The 16,026-nt window shown below is 40.2% G+C and overlaps 3 protein-coding genes across 3 annotated transcripts; all 3 read right to left on the bottom strand.

Moving 5' to 3' along the window:
* Positions 1-56: 56 nt before the first annotated feature.
* Positions 57-971, bottom strand: LOC147164671 (olfactory receptor 6N2-like). The gene has a single exon (XM_086091620.1). The coding sequence runs from the start codon at positions 969-971 to the stop codon at positions 57-59; it is 915 nt and encodes a 304-aa protein (XP_085947746.1).
* A 3,346-nt stretch (positions 972-4,317) lies between these two features.
* On the bottom strand, positions 4,318-5,235 carry LOC147164670 (olfactory receptor 6N1-like). Its single transcript, XM_086091655.1, has one exon. It carries the CDS (start codon positions 5,230-5,232, stop codon positions 4,318-4,320), a length of 915 nt encoding a protein of 304 aa, XP_085947781.1. The 5' UTR covers positions 5,233-5,235.
* Positions 5,236-10,769: 5,534 nt separating this feature from the next.
* Positions 10,770-11,687, bottom strand: LOC147164669 (olfactory receptor 1D2-like). The gene has a single exon (XM_086091653.1). It carries the CDS (start codon positions 11,682-11,684, stop codon positions 10,770-10,772), a length of 915 nt encoding a protein of 304 aa, XP_085947779.1. The 5' UTR covers positions 11,685-11,687.
* Positions 11,688-16,026: the final 4,339 nt, after the last annotated feature.

The following is a 16,026-nucleotide window of genomic DNA, read 5'->3' as shown; positions in this document are numbered from 1 at the left end:
GAGTTGCTGACACTCCCGTAAATTAGGTCTCTCACGACGACACCGGCTTCACGATTTCACAGGATCTTGAAGATGTGTCTGCGTATATCCGATAGCTTCATACCATACAGCAGAGGGTTGAGAACTGGCGGAATCACCACAAACTCCAGAGATAAAATGATGGCCACGAAGGGGTTCATCTCCTCCACATTGTACCTGCTCAGGGCAATATCACAAAATATGGCAATGGAATAAATGACAAAGGAGACCATGTGCGGCAAACAGCTCTGAAATACTCTTCCCTTGACTTTGGCCGAGCGTCTCCATGTGGCGTTAATGATGCGCATGTACGTGTAGAGGACGAAGGCCAACGGGAGGAAAACAGTAAACATGGTTGTGAACAAGCCTGCAACATTCTTGACTGCTGTGGACTCACATGACAGTCTAACTACATTCCAGTTGCCGCAGAACACCTTCTGGATCTCGTTGCCGCACAGGGGCAGCATGGCGGACCGGTACATGCCCGTGGTGAGGAGGAAAGCGGGTAAGAACCAGGCCAGGCCGACCAGGATCAGGGCTTTTTTCACTGTCATCCTGGTGTGGTAGTGCAGCGGGTGGCAAACAGCCAGGTAGCGGTCGTAGGCCATGACGCACAGCGTGGTCATCTCGTTAGCGCCATACGTGTAAATGAAGTAGATCTGTGTGAAGCAGGCGGCACGCGAAATTAGATGCGTGTCGGATGCCAGGTCCAATAGTAGGCGGGGGAAGAAGCCTGTGGAGCCGTATAGGCCGTTGAAGGACAAGCTAGCAATGAATATGTACATGGGCTCGTGAAGGGTCTTCTCGCGGAAGATCGTCAGTAGGATGGCCCAGTTGGCGCACAAGATGAAGAGGTAGAGGAGGAGGCACAAAGCCAACGTCTGGTAGCGGTACGGGCCGATGTTCATGAACATGGTGAGGTTAAAGTAAGGAGACAGCGTTACGTTTGTCATTGTTACTACCCGCACACTCGAGACTCATAACAACCTGTTACCTGACACCGTCTGTGAAGAGAAAAAAGAGAAATATTCGTTGGTGGGTTACGGTTACAATTTTACTTTTTTAAAGGCAATGTTTAGGGGTGTAAGAAAGAATGATTTGAATCGGAAAATTGGTTTTGACTTAAAAGATGTGATTACAGTTGCACCGCATCTATCCATCCATTCCTAAATACCTTCCAGTAGCACATTTGTCACAATAGTGTCTGATCCCCAACACCTGACACGGTGAACCGGGGACGTTCGACCCGGTATGACTCTATCATTATTTGTATCACTCATCCAAGGTATTAGCGTATATGTAGCATGAATGGTCTTGCCTGCTCAAATTACCTTCTATAATATTATTATTGATCCTTAATGATATTCATTCATGGTCATGTTAATGAATTCTCACAATAATTGGGAAACATAATTACTTTTGGCAGCACTATCTTTTGTAAAAAATTATAACAGGAAAAAAACAAAGTACACGTGCGAGTACAAAATATACAGAAGAAACATACAACAGAAACAAAGCATCAATAAAAAGCAACACAAGAGAAAGGTGCACAGTAGTCACCCCAGTCATTAGTAATGAAAAACGTGTTTACACATATTTGGAAAAAAGAGTAAGACTAAATCTAAATTTATCAGTTCCTACCCTCTCCATTACATGATCAATACAGATATATCAATATTCTTTGTCAATTTGATACACTATTTCTACACACACTCACTATATTATATACAGTGCACAATATATCCAATGCTATATACACTTTCCAATTTACATACATAATTCTAAAAAACAGCACATATACAACTAATATCCTAATTATTAACAATAAAGCTTATCTTAATTATTATTAATAAAAAACATACCTTATAAATATGTATTTTACCATGAAAATACCAACAATAATAATTAAAAAAAATATTAATGTTAATAACAATAATGTTACATAGCCAGTGTTAATGTCTGATTAACAAGCCCTTCCTCTTCCCTATACTGTACTTCTCAAAATGTTGAGTTTATATTTCTTTTTGAACTAGTGTATCTTTGGATATTGTTGTAGGTCAATATTCAGCCTGTTCCAAATTTTCACTTCACATACAGAAGCTCTTCTTTGTTGTCCTTGAGGACTTTGTCTTCAAAATATATACAGCATCCTCCTCAAATCATAGCCACTCTCTCTGTCTGAAAGCATATTTTGGCTATTGCCCAGCCTTAAATTAGATCTTGATTAATGCACAAGATAAAACCATTGTAAAATTTTAGATTGTAGAAACAGTGCACTTGGTGATGAAAGTATCCAAAATTATGTATGCCATTTTTTGCAATCCCAACTGAGGTTGTATTGAATTATTGTGTTTCACCAGATTTCTGAACATTATTTTAAACATGGTAATACCAGAGAGCAGTACAGAATGTGCAATGATTGAGAAAATATTTTACTTTTGCCAAGTTGCTTTTTGAGAGTTTGTATCTGGTATATTTAATGTGTGGTTTTCAGCAGATTTTATTGTCTGCAATTACCCCAGGAATTTAATCTCATCTATTCATTGTTTATCTAACCCTTCTATTTACAGTATAATCTTGCGAGGTTTCTTGTTTTAATATTTCCGATTACAATTAATTTAGTCTTATTTGTATTTATTGATAACTTGTTTTTATCAAGCCAAGTTTACTTTCTTGAATTATCAGATAATTGTGTCTAAAATAGGCTGCATTTTCTCACCATAAAAAAAGAATAGTTGTCAATTACAAATAACACCAATTTCAATAGGTAAGACACATTGCATAAATCATTAATATATAATATGAATTAACATGAATTGAATGTTAATTTTAAATGTCATTTAAATAAGTAATACCCACACTTGCAGGCATTTTTTTCCAGGTACAAGCCTGATGGTAAAGTGCTTGAAGATGTCCACTTAGACTATAAGGGCATATGCGCACTATATGGAACCAATGCCACGTTAGCTGAACCAAAACCAGTCAAGAGTATCACAACACCATTAGTGAGCCACTTGCTCAAACTGCTTTGCTGCATACTCATAGAATACTAACTACAACAGTTATAATTGTCACCATGTACTATTTCTATATGATAAAAAATGAAAAAGGTTTGCCTGTGTTTTTATCACTGAATGCTCCGTTGCTTCCATTTCTATATCCTCTCAACATCACTGTAAATGATCTTGCCCGCAAACCTTGCTGGAAATCAAAAACATTTTAAATTCAAGATTACAAACATGACACAGTGAAAAGCCACATACATACTGCATACTTACCAACGTGTGTCTTCATGCTGTTCTTCGTGATCGACTGCTCACGTGTAATTAAGGACACTCATCATGAGTGCAAGCATCTTTTAATGCCGTCCCTTTGCACGCTTGGGAGTTGATCTGATCTCAGCACAGTGGCGGGTAGTAACAAAGTACAAATATGATGTTAGTTATTACTGTACTAATGCAGTCTTTTCCCCTCAGGTGTATGTACTCGAGTACTTTTCTGACCATGTTTTGCATGTACTCGTTATATTTCAAAACACATCTGTATTTTCTATTCCTTTGTTAAAATAGGCTTGTTAACTTTTTGATGTCTATAGAATGTAAAATGTTCTGTCTGATGTAGCTAATTTAGCTTATGTTGCTACTTATCTTAGAATGTTAGCAAAGCTATGGGGTAGACACAAGCCGTTTCTCAAATAGCGTTCTTGCATTCTTGTGATCTTTTAAGAAACATGAGTCACGGCCCAAGTCTTGTTCCAATTGAAAGTACGCATAAACCAAGAATTCGCGGAATACATGTATGTTGTTCTTGTCTACTAGCTTAAAACAAGGATGCATGGACAGGTGACTTGTGTAGACTTGGTTGGGAAAATATTCAAAGATTGTGATAAATTAGGGAAATATGTCAGAGCCAGCAGCAAGTTTAAAGTATACAGTCATTCCAATAGGGTGCCGCATGGGTAGGATGGCCAGACGTCCGGATTTAGGCCAGCCTGATATATACAGTGTTCCCTCATTTTCCACTGGGGTTAGGCTCCAAGAAATACTCGCAATAAATGAAATCCACAAAGAAGTTATTGCTTTGTTTTACATTTATTATAAATGTTTTAAGGCCCTAAAACCCCTCACCACACAGTTTATACACTTTCAAAGAGCCACGATTCATCGGCAATGGAGGCTGTCTGGAAAAGGCCTTTGAAGAAGGGCATGATTTTTTGGTTTATTCTATATGAAAAAAATCACACAACAGCACATTTATTTATTGTGTCATTTCACATTTTACTTATGCTTGGGCAAAGTCTTACAGCATCTTGAAGATGTGTCTTCGTATGTATGATAGCTTCATACCGTACACCAGAGGGTTGAGAAGCGGTGGAATGACTAAAAACTCTAGAGACAAGATGGTGACAGCTAAGGGATTCATCTCCTTCTCATTATACCTGCTCAGAGCAACATCACAAAACGCAGTGACTGAATAAATGACTAAGGAGAGCACGTGCGGTAAACAGCTCTGGAATACTCTCCTCTTGAAATTGGCTGAGCGTCTTCTGGTGGTGTTCATGATGCGTATGTATGTGTAGAGGACAACGACCAACGGGAGGAAAACGGTACAGGTGCTCATTAACATGCCCACCACGTTATTGACTGCCGTGGACACGCATGACAGCTTAACGACATTCCAATTGGCGCAGAACACCTTGTGGATCTCATTGCCGCATAGGGGCAACGTTGCCGACAGGTAGATGAGCGTGGTGAGAAAGATGGCGGGTAAGAGCCAGGCCAGACTAACTAGGGTCAGGGCTTTTTTCACTGTCATCCTGGTATGGTAGTGAAGCGGGTGGCACACGGCCAGGTAGCGGTCGTAGGCCATGACGCACAGCGTGGTCATCTCGTTAGCGGCATACGTGTAAATGAAGTAGATCTGCGTGAAGCAGGCGGCGCGCGAGATTAGGTGAGTGTCGGACACCAAGTCCAGTAGGAAACGGGGGAAGAAGCCCATGGAGCCATACAGGGCGTTGAAGGACAAGAAGGCGATGAATATGTACATGGGTTCATGAAGGTTTTTCTCGCGGAAGATCGTCAGTACGATGGCCCAGTTGGCGCACACGATGAAGAGGTAGAGGAGGAGGCACAAGGCCAACGCCGGGTAGCGGTACGGGCCAATGTTCATGAACAGGGTGAGGTTAAAGTAAGGAGACAGCGTTAGGTTGGGCATCCTGACATTCCCGCGTACTCGTGACTCATAACAACCTGTTACTTGACACCACCGTCTGTGAAAAGAGAAAAGAGAATCATTCATTGGTGGAATCTATGCACCTTAAACTAGTACTGAGGACCCTTTCAACCTTCATAAAACATGTTCATATCTCTTCTGATGAAACATCGACTTAAAACTAGTTGAATGGTACCTTTGCCATGGCCTGAAGGGGTCTGTATCATTTTTACTGGCACTAAGGAATTTTGAGGAGAATGGTAGGACTACTGCCACACAAAAAAAAACTACAAATGTGCTGACTGATATATAGATATAAGGACCGTCAAAGATCAACATTGGCCAGGCTTTCATTCGCTGCCGTGAGATAAAAAACGACGCAACGTGCTTGTCCTTATTGGAAATGTGGTTTTCCTTCAGGCATACCAATACCGCTTTTTTTCCTTAGTGTTGCTTTAAGACAAATTCAAATGAAAAAGCTGTCAAGCGGCATTTTACCGTGCCAGGTAACAGGCAGCCATTTCCTGACCCTGCAACCCAAACAACTACTATTTCAAACAATTAAAAAAATAAAAGGTTTGATTACAGAGACCAACAATTGTCATACACATTAAAGCCAATCACGAGTTGGTATGAATTTACGTCACCACAAACTTGTCACTTGTTGCAAACTTCCTCAAACATGTCTGTGAAAAGGATATTTAATTTATTTATCATTGTTATATGTATTTATATTGTGTTGTATGTGATGTTATGTGCAGCCCTTGGTGATAGCTGCGTGAATGAGTTGTAATTTAGTTTAAGTTAGAATTTAGTTATCATGTTTTCCTTTTTAGTTATCATGTTATCCTTTTCTCCCTTTTGTTATTGTCCGTCTCACAATTGTGTTCACCTGTGCTTGTCTACCTCAGTGACTTTGTCCAGGTGTCTCTCGTCAGTTTGTATTTAGTTCCCTGCTTTCTTTCGGTCATTGTACTTGTCACGCCCTGTTGCTGTTTGTTTGGTGTCTCAGTACAACTCTTTGTCAAGTCTAGTCTTCATAGTTTTGCTTCGCCGCTTTGTTTCCCTGGATTTAGGTCCACATCCATAAAAAACATTCGTTCTTGCAGTTGTCTGATTTTGCGGTGAGATGAAATCAAAAGACCTCTTTCAATTACCTTTTCAATAAAAACTTTTTATTAATTAGCATTTTAATTACTCAATATATATTAACTTCAAATATTCTAAGAATAAGCTTTTACAAACAACTAGAAAAAAAGCAATCTTTTACTGAGTTCACAAAATTTAAATGTCAACTTTTGCATTTTAACTCTTTACTTTGTAATAGACATTACAACTCAAATCTCACCTTAAAAAGGTAGTTGGGAGTTCTCTGTCTTTTTTTAATGTATTTTTATTTGCGCAAAATCAAACATCGTGCTTTTTTTTTTTGCCTCAGCTCTAAACTTATCTGCCGCTGTATTCTAAATAGTTTATATTCCAGTTTATTTAAAGAGAACATAAGGTACATCTCGATGTGTTTTTCATCGGTGTGCATGCATTTTTGGCCAGTGGGCACCATTCAAGTCAGCCATTGAGTACCAATATATTCTGTCTGTGTCTTACACACTGCTTGTATCTATCTCTCCTCAGATCTTCATCTGCCTCTCTTTTCTGTTTGCTTTCCGTTTGCTCTCTAAAAACATTTTCTCCCAAGTCCTCTGCCTCTCTCTTTGTGGCGCTCTCAACTTGCTTCTCTGTCAGCTCTCTCAACGCCATCAGCTGCCTGTGTCTCAATGACTTTCTCGTTATAGTCCCTAAAGGGCAAATTCAGCTCACACTCCAATGATCACGTTCATTCAGGCGTGAGCTGGGGTGGTGGCGTCAATGTCTTATTCAGCAGCACCTCCGCAAGTGACAACAAGTAGACAAGCAGTCAGCAGTGGGACATGAATTTGTGCCCTCCAGATCCTTACAGACTGAGTTCCCGGTGCAGAAATAGGATGTAAGGTCCCTTTTCTCTGAACTACAGACAAAACAGGGAATAAACATCAGCAACCCAGTTTAAGGTTAATGTAAAGCTGGCAAAAAAAAATTCTGAATGAATTCTGACAAAACCCCTCAGTAAGATTGGTCTAAAACCACAACTGGCGGGATGACCATCTTTTATGCACTGGCTCATCTACCTTTACAAAGTCTTGCTGCACAAAGTTCCTCATACTAACAAAAAACATCCAATCCATTCTTCTATTCTACTTATCCTGTTCAAGAACATGTGCGCTGGAGCCGGTTGTCTTAAGGCAAAAGGCAGAATACACACTAGGCTGGTAGCCAGTCAATCTGTGGGTACATAATGTATAGAGTAAGATGACCATTAACGCTCACATTCACGGGGAATTGAACCCACGCGGCTAAACCATTAGTAACGCCTTCCAGTTTTTCTGTTATTTAGTCCTGACATACTCTACACTATAAACAATTGTTACCATGTACCATTTCAATATGAAGAAAAACTAGTAAATGTAAGTTTTTTGTTTCTTTTGTTGTTTGTTTCTAATTTTTTCTATGTTCTCTTGACAAGATTGAAAATTAGAGCTTTGCCTACAATGATCTTTTTACATTTAAATAAAGACTAGACGCATGACACAGTGAAAAGCCACATGTGGCATACTCACCAAGACGTGTCTTCATGATGTTCTCCGTGTGCTACCACTCACGTTTGAACGCATACTCATCGTGAGTGCATGTGTCTTTTAATGCTGTCTGTTAGCACTCTTGGGACCTGATCTGATCACAGCTCAGTGGCGGGAAGTAACAAAGTTAATATAAAGTACTTACCAATATATAGTTTTTTCCCCCAGGTATCTATTCTTGAGGATTTATTTTTTTGACACTTGGTCAAACTGCTTTGCTGCATACTCATGGAATACTAAGTACAACAGTTATAATTGTCACCATGTACTATTTCTATATGATAAAAAAAGAAAAAGGTTTGCTTGTGTTTTTATCACTGAATGCTCCGTTGCTTCCATTTCTATATCCTCTCAACATCACTGTAAATGATCTTGCCCGCAAACCTTGCTGGAAATCGAATTTTTTTTAAATTCAAGATTACAAACATGACACAATGAAAAGCCACATACATACTGCATACTTACCAACGTGTGTCTTCATGCTGTTCTTCGTGATCGACTGCTCACGTGTAATTAAGGACACTCATCATGAGTGCAAGCATCTTTTAATGCCGTCCCTTTGCACGCTTGGGAGTTGATCTGATCTCAGCACAGTGGCGGGAAGTAACAAAGTACAAATATGATGTTAGTTATTACTGTACTAATGCAGTCTTTTTCCCTCAGGTGTATGTACTCGAGTACTTTTCTGACCATGTTTTGCATGTACTCGTTACATTTCAAAACACATCTGTATTTTATATTCCTTTGTAAAAAAGGCTTGTTAACTTTTTGATGACTATAGAACGTAAAATGTTCTGTCTGATGTAGCTAATTTAGCTTATGTTGCTACTTATCTTAGAATGTTAGCAAAGCTATGGGGAAGACAGAAGCCAGAAGCCGTTTCTCAAATAACGTTCTTGCATTCTTGTGATCTTTTAAGAAACATGAGTCACGGCCCACGTCTTGTTCCAATTGAAAGTACGCATAAACCAAGAAAGCGCGGAATACATGTATGTTGTTCTTGTCTACTAGCTTAAAACAAGGATGCATGGACAGGTGACTTGTGTAGACTTGGTTGGGAAAATATTCAAAGATTGTGATAAATTAGGGAAATATGTCAGAGCCAGCAGCAAGTTTAAAGTATACAGTCATTCCAATAGGGTGTCGCACGAGTAGGATGGCCAGACGTCCGGATTTAGGCCGGACAGTCCTATTTTTCAGTGACGTGTCCGGCTTCCTGCGGAACCCTAAGCCGGACGCTGGTTTGTCCGCCTTTTAAAGAAAATGAGCTGTGTTTGATTTTATGTGACCCAACATCAGCCCCACCCCCGTTTGTCACAACTGTTCTGTATTGGCCAAGAGTGGCTTCCGTTAAAAATCTCGTATATCATTGGTTCAATAAATGTAAAAAATTTCCTCACCACCTTCTTTGACCGCAGCAAAAAGGCAACGCTAGCAAAAATGCCAAAACGCCGAACATCTTAAAAATATAATAATATTGAATGGATGAAAGAGCACAAGTTCTTAGCTAAAAGCAGTCGAGATTGGTTTCACGGTTTCTGCGCACTTTGCCGGTGTGATGTCGACGTGAACAGTCAGGGCAATGCACTTGAACGCAGTCAGAATATCACGTGGGGACGGAGAGGCTTAAAGCAAGAGGCGAGCAGCAGGTGCGTCATCATTGAAGACATTTCAAAATAAGTTGTGTTTTGTGGCACGCTGCACTTTTACAGAAGCATATCACTGCTTAGTGGTTTAGGCCCAAGGCGCATGGCAAAACATGCCTCTGAAACCTATGGTCACCCCCAAAAACCTGAAGTTTTCCTGGAAATTGAACAATATTAAAAATTGTTTATCTCAGCTCCTGAAGCAGATCGAAACATAATTCCAGAAACATTTCTGAGCTTACCCGTTTGGCGTTTCACACACCTAAGTTTATTATTATAAACCTTCAATCTTTTTTTAAATCAACAAACAAATGTCGCATCTGCGGGTACATAACTCCATATATATTTACCTTCAACACGAGCACAGTTGTAATAACCTCGGGGGGCAGATTTGTCCATTCCGTTACCAGGCCGTCAACATTTTCAACATCCTCATTGTCTACAAACATATTTCTTAACAGTATGTTACTGTCGACTCGTTACATTGATTCGAATTCCTCCCGCGCCGTCGTCAATCGCGTCATTTATTTATTTAAGCAAATCTGCGTCAACCATAAATGCTTGAATAAAATTTCAGAACATGCTCCGAGGCCCACGTCACCCTCTTGTGCATATTATGATGAATTTAATCGTCCAAGAGACCAATAATTGGTTAAAACCAAACCAAATGACTTATCCGCTCTCGCGGCTTTAAAGGAAGAAGAGCGCTCCCGGCTTTAACGGTAGAAGCGCGGTCACGCGCTCCCGGCATTAATGGGTTAAAAACATGGTACTGTTAACGAAATAAATTGTCAAAAAGAAGTTAGACTTTTTATTGATATTTTTTACCATTTAAGGCACAAACATGATCTATAAACCATGCAAAACTTTATTGTTGATGAAAATACACCGCGAGCCTGATATATACAGTGTTCCCTCATTTTCCGCTGGGGTTAGGCTCCAAGAAATACTCGCAATAAATGAAATCCACAAAGTAGTTATAGCTTTGTTTTACATTTATTATAAATGTTTTATGGCCCTAAAACCCCTCACCACACAGTTTATACACTTTCAAAGAGCCACGATTCATCGACAATGGAGGCTGTCTGGAAAAGGCCTTTAAAGAAGGGCATGATTTTTTGGTTTATTCTATATGAAATAAATCACACGACAGCACATTTATTGTGTCATTTCACATTTTACTTTGTGATTGACTACAACACAGTTATGCTTGGGCAAAGTCTTACAGCATCTTGAAGATGTGTCTTCGTATGTATGATAGCTTCATACCGTACACCAGAGGGTTGAGAAGCGGTGGAATGACTAAAAACTCTAGAGACAAGATGGTGACAGCTAAGGGATTCATCTCCTTCTCATTATACCTGCTCAGTGCAATATCACAAAACGCAGTGACTGAATAAATGACTAAGGAGAACATGTGCGGTAAACAGCTCTGGAATACTCTCCTCTTGAATTTGGCTGAGCGTCTTCTGGTGGTGTTCATGATGCGTACGTACGTGTAGAGGACAAAGGCCAACGGGAGGAAAACGGTACAGATGGTCATTAACATGCCCACCACGTTATTGACCGCCGTGGACACGCATGACAGCTTGACTACATTCCAATTGGCGCAGAACACCTTGTGGATCTCATTGCCGCACAGGGGTAACGTTGCCGATAGGTAGATGAGCGTGGTGAGAAAGATGGCGGGTAAGAGCCAGGCCAGACCAACTAGGGTCAGGGCTTTTTTCACTGTCATCCTGGTATGGTAGTGAAGCGGGTGGCACACAGCCAGGTAGCGGTCGTAGCCCATGACGCACAGCGTGGTCATCTCGTTGCAGCCGTACGTGTAGATGAAGTAGATCTGCGTGAAGCAGGCGGCGCGCGAGATTAGGTGAGTGTCGGACACCAAGTCCAGTAGGAAACGGGGGAAGAAGCCCGTGGAGCCATACAGGGCGTTGAAGGACAAGAATGCGATGAATATGTACATGGGTTCATGAAGGTTCTTCTCGCGGAAGATCGTCAGTACGATGGCCCAGTTGGCGCACACGATGAAGAGGTAGAGGAGGAGGCACAAGGCCAACGCCGGGTAGCGGTACGGGCCGATGTTCATGAACATGGTGAGGTTAAAGTAAGGAGACAGCGTTAGGTTGGGCATCCTGACATTCCCGCGCACTCTTGACTCATAACAACCTGTTACTTGACACCGTCTGTGAAAAAAGAAAAGAGAATCATTCATTGGTGGAATCTATGCACCTTAAACTAGTACTGAGGACCCTTTCAACCTTCATAAAACATGTTCATATCTCTTCTGATAAAACATCGACTTAAAACTAGTTGAATGGTACCTTTGCCATGGCCTGAAGGGGTCTGTATCATTTTTACTGGCACTAAGGAATTTTGAGGAGAATGGTAGGACTACTGCCACACAAAAAAAAACTACAAATGTGCTGACTGCTTTATGGCATACGTGACTTCCCCCTTTACCCATTCGTTACTAAGACGGAAGTCAATTTGAATGCCGTGTCGACGCACGATAACTGATTTCCTGGCAGAAGATGCAAAACAACTGAAAAGTTTTGTTTGAGGAGACCAAAAAGAAAGAGTTAAGCTACCCAGATATAAGGACCGTCAAAGATCAACATTGGCCAGGCTTGAACTCGCTGGCGTGAGATAAAAAACGACGCAACGTGCTTGTCCTTATTGGAAATGTGGTCTTCCTTCAGGCATACCAATACCGCTTTTTTTCCTTAGTGTTGCTTTAAGACAAATTCAAATGAAAAAGCTGTCAAGCGGCATTTTACCGTGCCAGGTAACAGGCAGCCATTTCCTGACCCTGCAACCCAAACAACTACTATTTCAAACAATTAAAAAAATAAAAGGTTTGATTACAGAGACCAACAATTGTTATACACATTAAAGCCAATCACGAGTTGGTATGAATTTACGTCACCACAAATTTGTCACTTGTTGCAAACTTCCTCAAACATGTCTGTGAAAAGGATATTTAATTTATTCATCATTGTTATATGTATTTATATTGTGTTATATGTGATTTTATGTGCAGCACTTGGTGATAGCTGCGTGAATGAGTTGTAATTTAGTTTAAGTTAGAATTTAGTTATCATGTTTTCCTTTTTAGTTATCATGTTATCCTTTTCTCCCTTTTGTTATTGTCCGTCTCACAATTGTGTTCACCTGTGCTTGTCTACCTCAGTGACTTTGTCCAGGTGTCTCTCGTCAGTTTGTATTTAGTTCCCTGCTTTCTTTCGGTCATTGTACTTGTCACGCCCTGTTGCTGTTTGTTTGGTGTCTCAGTACAACCCCTTGTCAAGTCTCGTCTTCATGGTTTTGCTTCGCCGCTTTGTTACCCTGGATTTGGGTCCACATCAATAAAAAACATTCGTTCTTGCAGTTGTCTGATTTTGCGGTGAGATGAAATCAAAAGACCTCTTTCAATTACCTTTTCAATAAAAACTTTTTATTAATTAGCATTTTAATTACTCAATATATATTAACTTCAAATATTCTAAGAATAAGCTTTTACAAACAACTCGAAAAAAAGCAATCTTTTACTGAGTTCACAAAATTTAAATGTCAACTTTTGCATTTTAACTCTTTACTTTGTAATAGACATTACAACTCAAGTCTCACCTTAAAAAGGTAGTTGGAAGTTCTCCGTCTTTTTTTAATGTATTTTTATTTGCGCAAAATCAAACATTGTGCTTTTTTTTTTGCCTCAGCTCTAAACTTATCTGCCGCTGTATTCTAAATAGTTTATAATCCAGTTTATTTAAAGAGAACATAAGGTACATCTCGATGTGTTTTTCATCGGTGTGCATGCGTTTTTGGCCAGTGGGCACCATTCAAGTCAGCCACTGAGTACCAATATATTCTGTCTGTGTCTTACACACTGCTTGTATCTATCTCTCCTCAGATCTTCATCTGCCTCTCTTTTCTGTTTGCTTTCCGTTTGCTCTCTAAAAACATTTTCTCCCAAGTCCTCTGCCTCTCTCTTTGTGGCGCTCTCAACTTGCTTCTCTGTCAGCTCTCTCAACGCCATCAGCTGCCTGTGTCTCAATGACTTTCTCGTTATAGTCCCTAAAGGGGAAATTCAGCTCACACTCCGATGATCACGTACATTCAGGCGTGAGCTGGGGTGGTGGCGTCAATGTCTTATTCAGCAGCACCTCCGCAAGTGACAACAAGTAGACAAGCAGTCTGCAGTGGGACATGAACTTGTGCCCTCCAAATCCTTACACACTGAGTTACCGGTGCAGAAATAGGATGTAATGTCCCTTTTCTCTGAACTACAGACAAAACAGGGAATAAACATCAGCAACCCAGTTTAAGGTTAACGTAAAGCTGGCAAAAAAACCTGCCTGAACGCTGACAAAACCCCTCAGTAAGATTGGTCTAAAACCACAACTGGCGGGATGACCATCTTTTATGCACTGGCTCATCTACCTTTACAAAGTCTTGCTGCACAAAGTTCCTCATACTAAGACTCAACTTGATTTTAAAACAAAACAAAAAACATCCAATCCATTCTTCTATCCTACTTATCCTGTTCAAGAACATGTGCGCTGGCAGAATACACACAAGGCTGGTAGCCAGTCAATCTGTGGGTACATACTGTATAGAGTAAGATGACCATTAACACTCACATTCACGGGGAATTGAACCCACGCGGCTAAACCATTAGTAACGCCTTCCAATTTTTCTGTTATTTAGTCCTGGCATACTCTACACTATAAACAATTGTTACCATGTACCATTTCAATATGAAGAAAAACTAGTTTGCTTCTAAATGTAAGTTTTTTGTTTCTTTTGTTGTTTGTTTCAAATGTTCTCTATGTTCTCTTGACAAGATTGAAAAGGAGAGCTTTGCCTACAATGATCTTTTTACATTTAAATAAAGAATAGACACATGACACAGTGAAAAGCCACTTGTGGCATACTCACCAAGACGTGTCTTCATGATGTTCTCCGTGTGCTACCACTCACGTTTGAACGCATACTCATCGTGAGTGCATGTGTCTTTTAATGCTGTCTGTTAGCACTCTTGGGACCTGATCTGATCACAGCTCAGTGGCGGGAAGTAACAAAGTTAATATAAAGTACTTACCAGTATATAGTTTTTTTCCCCAGGTATCTATTCTTGAGGATTTATTTTTTTGACACTTGCTCAAACTGCTTTGCTGCATACTCATGGAATACTAACTACAACAGTTATAATTGTCACCATGTACTATTTCTATATGATAAAAAAAGAAAAAGGTTTGCCTGTGTTTTTATCACTGAATGCTCCGTTGCTTCCATTTCTATATCCTCTCAACATCACTGTAAATGATCTTGCCCGCAAACCTTGCTGGAAATTGGGTTTTTTTTTAATTCAAGATTACAAACATGACACAGTGAAAAGCCACATACATACTGCATACTTACCAACGTGTGTCTTCATGCTGTTCTTCGTGATCGACTGCTCACGTGTAATTAAGGACACTCATCATGAGTGCAAGCATCTTTTAATGCCGTCCCTTTGCACGCCTGGGAGTTGATCTGATCTCAGCACAGTGGCGGGTAGTAACAAAGTACAAATATGTTGTTAGTTATTACTGTACTAATGCAGTCTTTTTCCCTCAGGTGTATGTACTCGAGTACTTTTCTGACCATGTTTTGCATGTACTCGTTACATTTCAAAACACATCTGTATTTTCTATTCCTTTGTAAAAAAGGCTTGTTAACTTTTTGATGACTATAGAACGTAAAATGTTCTGTCTGATGTAGCTAATTTAGCTTATGTTGCTACTTATCTTAGAATGTTAGCAAAGCTATGGGGAAGACACAAGCCGTTTCTCAAATAGCGTTCTTGCATTCTTGTGATCTTTTAAGAAACATGAGTCACGGCCCAAGTCTTGTTCCAATTGAAAGTACGCATAAACCAAGAACGCGCGGAATACATGTATGTTGTTCTTGTCTACTAGCTTAAAATAAGGATGCATGGACATCAGCCCCACCCCCGTTTGTCACAACTGTTCTGTATTGGCCAAGAGTGGCTTCAGTTAAAAATCTCGTATATCATTGGTTCAATAAATGTAAACAAATTTCCTCACCACCTTCTTTGACAGCAGCAAAAAGGCAATGCTAGCAAAATTGCCAAAACGCCGGACATCTTAAAAATATAATAATATTGAATGGATGAAAGAGCACAAGTTCTTAGCTAAAAGCAGTCGAGATTGGTTTCACGGTTTCTGCGCACTTTGCCGGTGTGATGTCGACGTGAACAGTCAGGGCAATGCACTTGAACGCAGTCAGAATATCACGTGGGGACGGAGAGGCTTAAAGCAAGAGGCGAGCAGCAGGTGCGTCATCATTGAAGACATTTCAAAATAAGTTGTGTTTTGTGGCACGCTGCACTTTTACAGAAGCATATCACTGCTTAGTGGTTTAGGCCCAAGGCGCATGGCAAAACATGCCTCTGAAACCTATGGTCACCC

This window comes from Leptonotus elevatus, chromosome 12 (assembly GCF_054856555.1).
Source record: "Leptonotus elevatus isolate MCC_2025b chromosome 12, RoL_Lele_1.0, whole genome shotgun sequence".
In the NCBI taxonomy this organism is placed as follows: Eukaryota; Metazoa; Chordata; class Actinopteri; order Syngnathiformes; family Syngnathidae; genus Leptonotus; species Leptonotus elevatus.
This window is presented reverse-complemented; position numbering and strand designations above follow the sequence as displayed.

What these genes read in the sequence shown, in the direction of transcription:
- LOC147164671 (XM_086091620.1), bottom strand. Translation starts at nt 971, where the DNA reads ATGACAAACGTAACGCTGTCTCCTTACTTTAACCTCACCATGTTCATG.
- LOC147164669 (XM_086091653.1), bottom strand. Translation starts at nt 11,684, where the DNA reads ATGCCCAACCTAACGCTGTCTCCTTACTTTAACCTCACCATGTTCATG.
- LOC147164670 (XM_086091655.1), bottom strand. Translation starts at nt 5,232, where the DNA reads ATGCCCAACCTAACGCTGTCTCCTTACTTTAACCTCACCCTGTTCATG.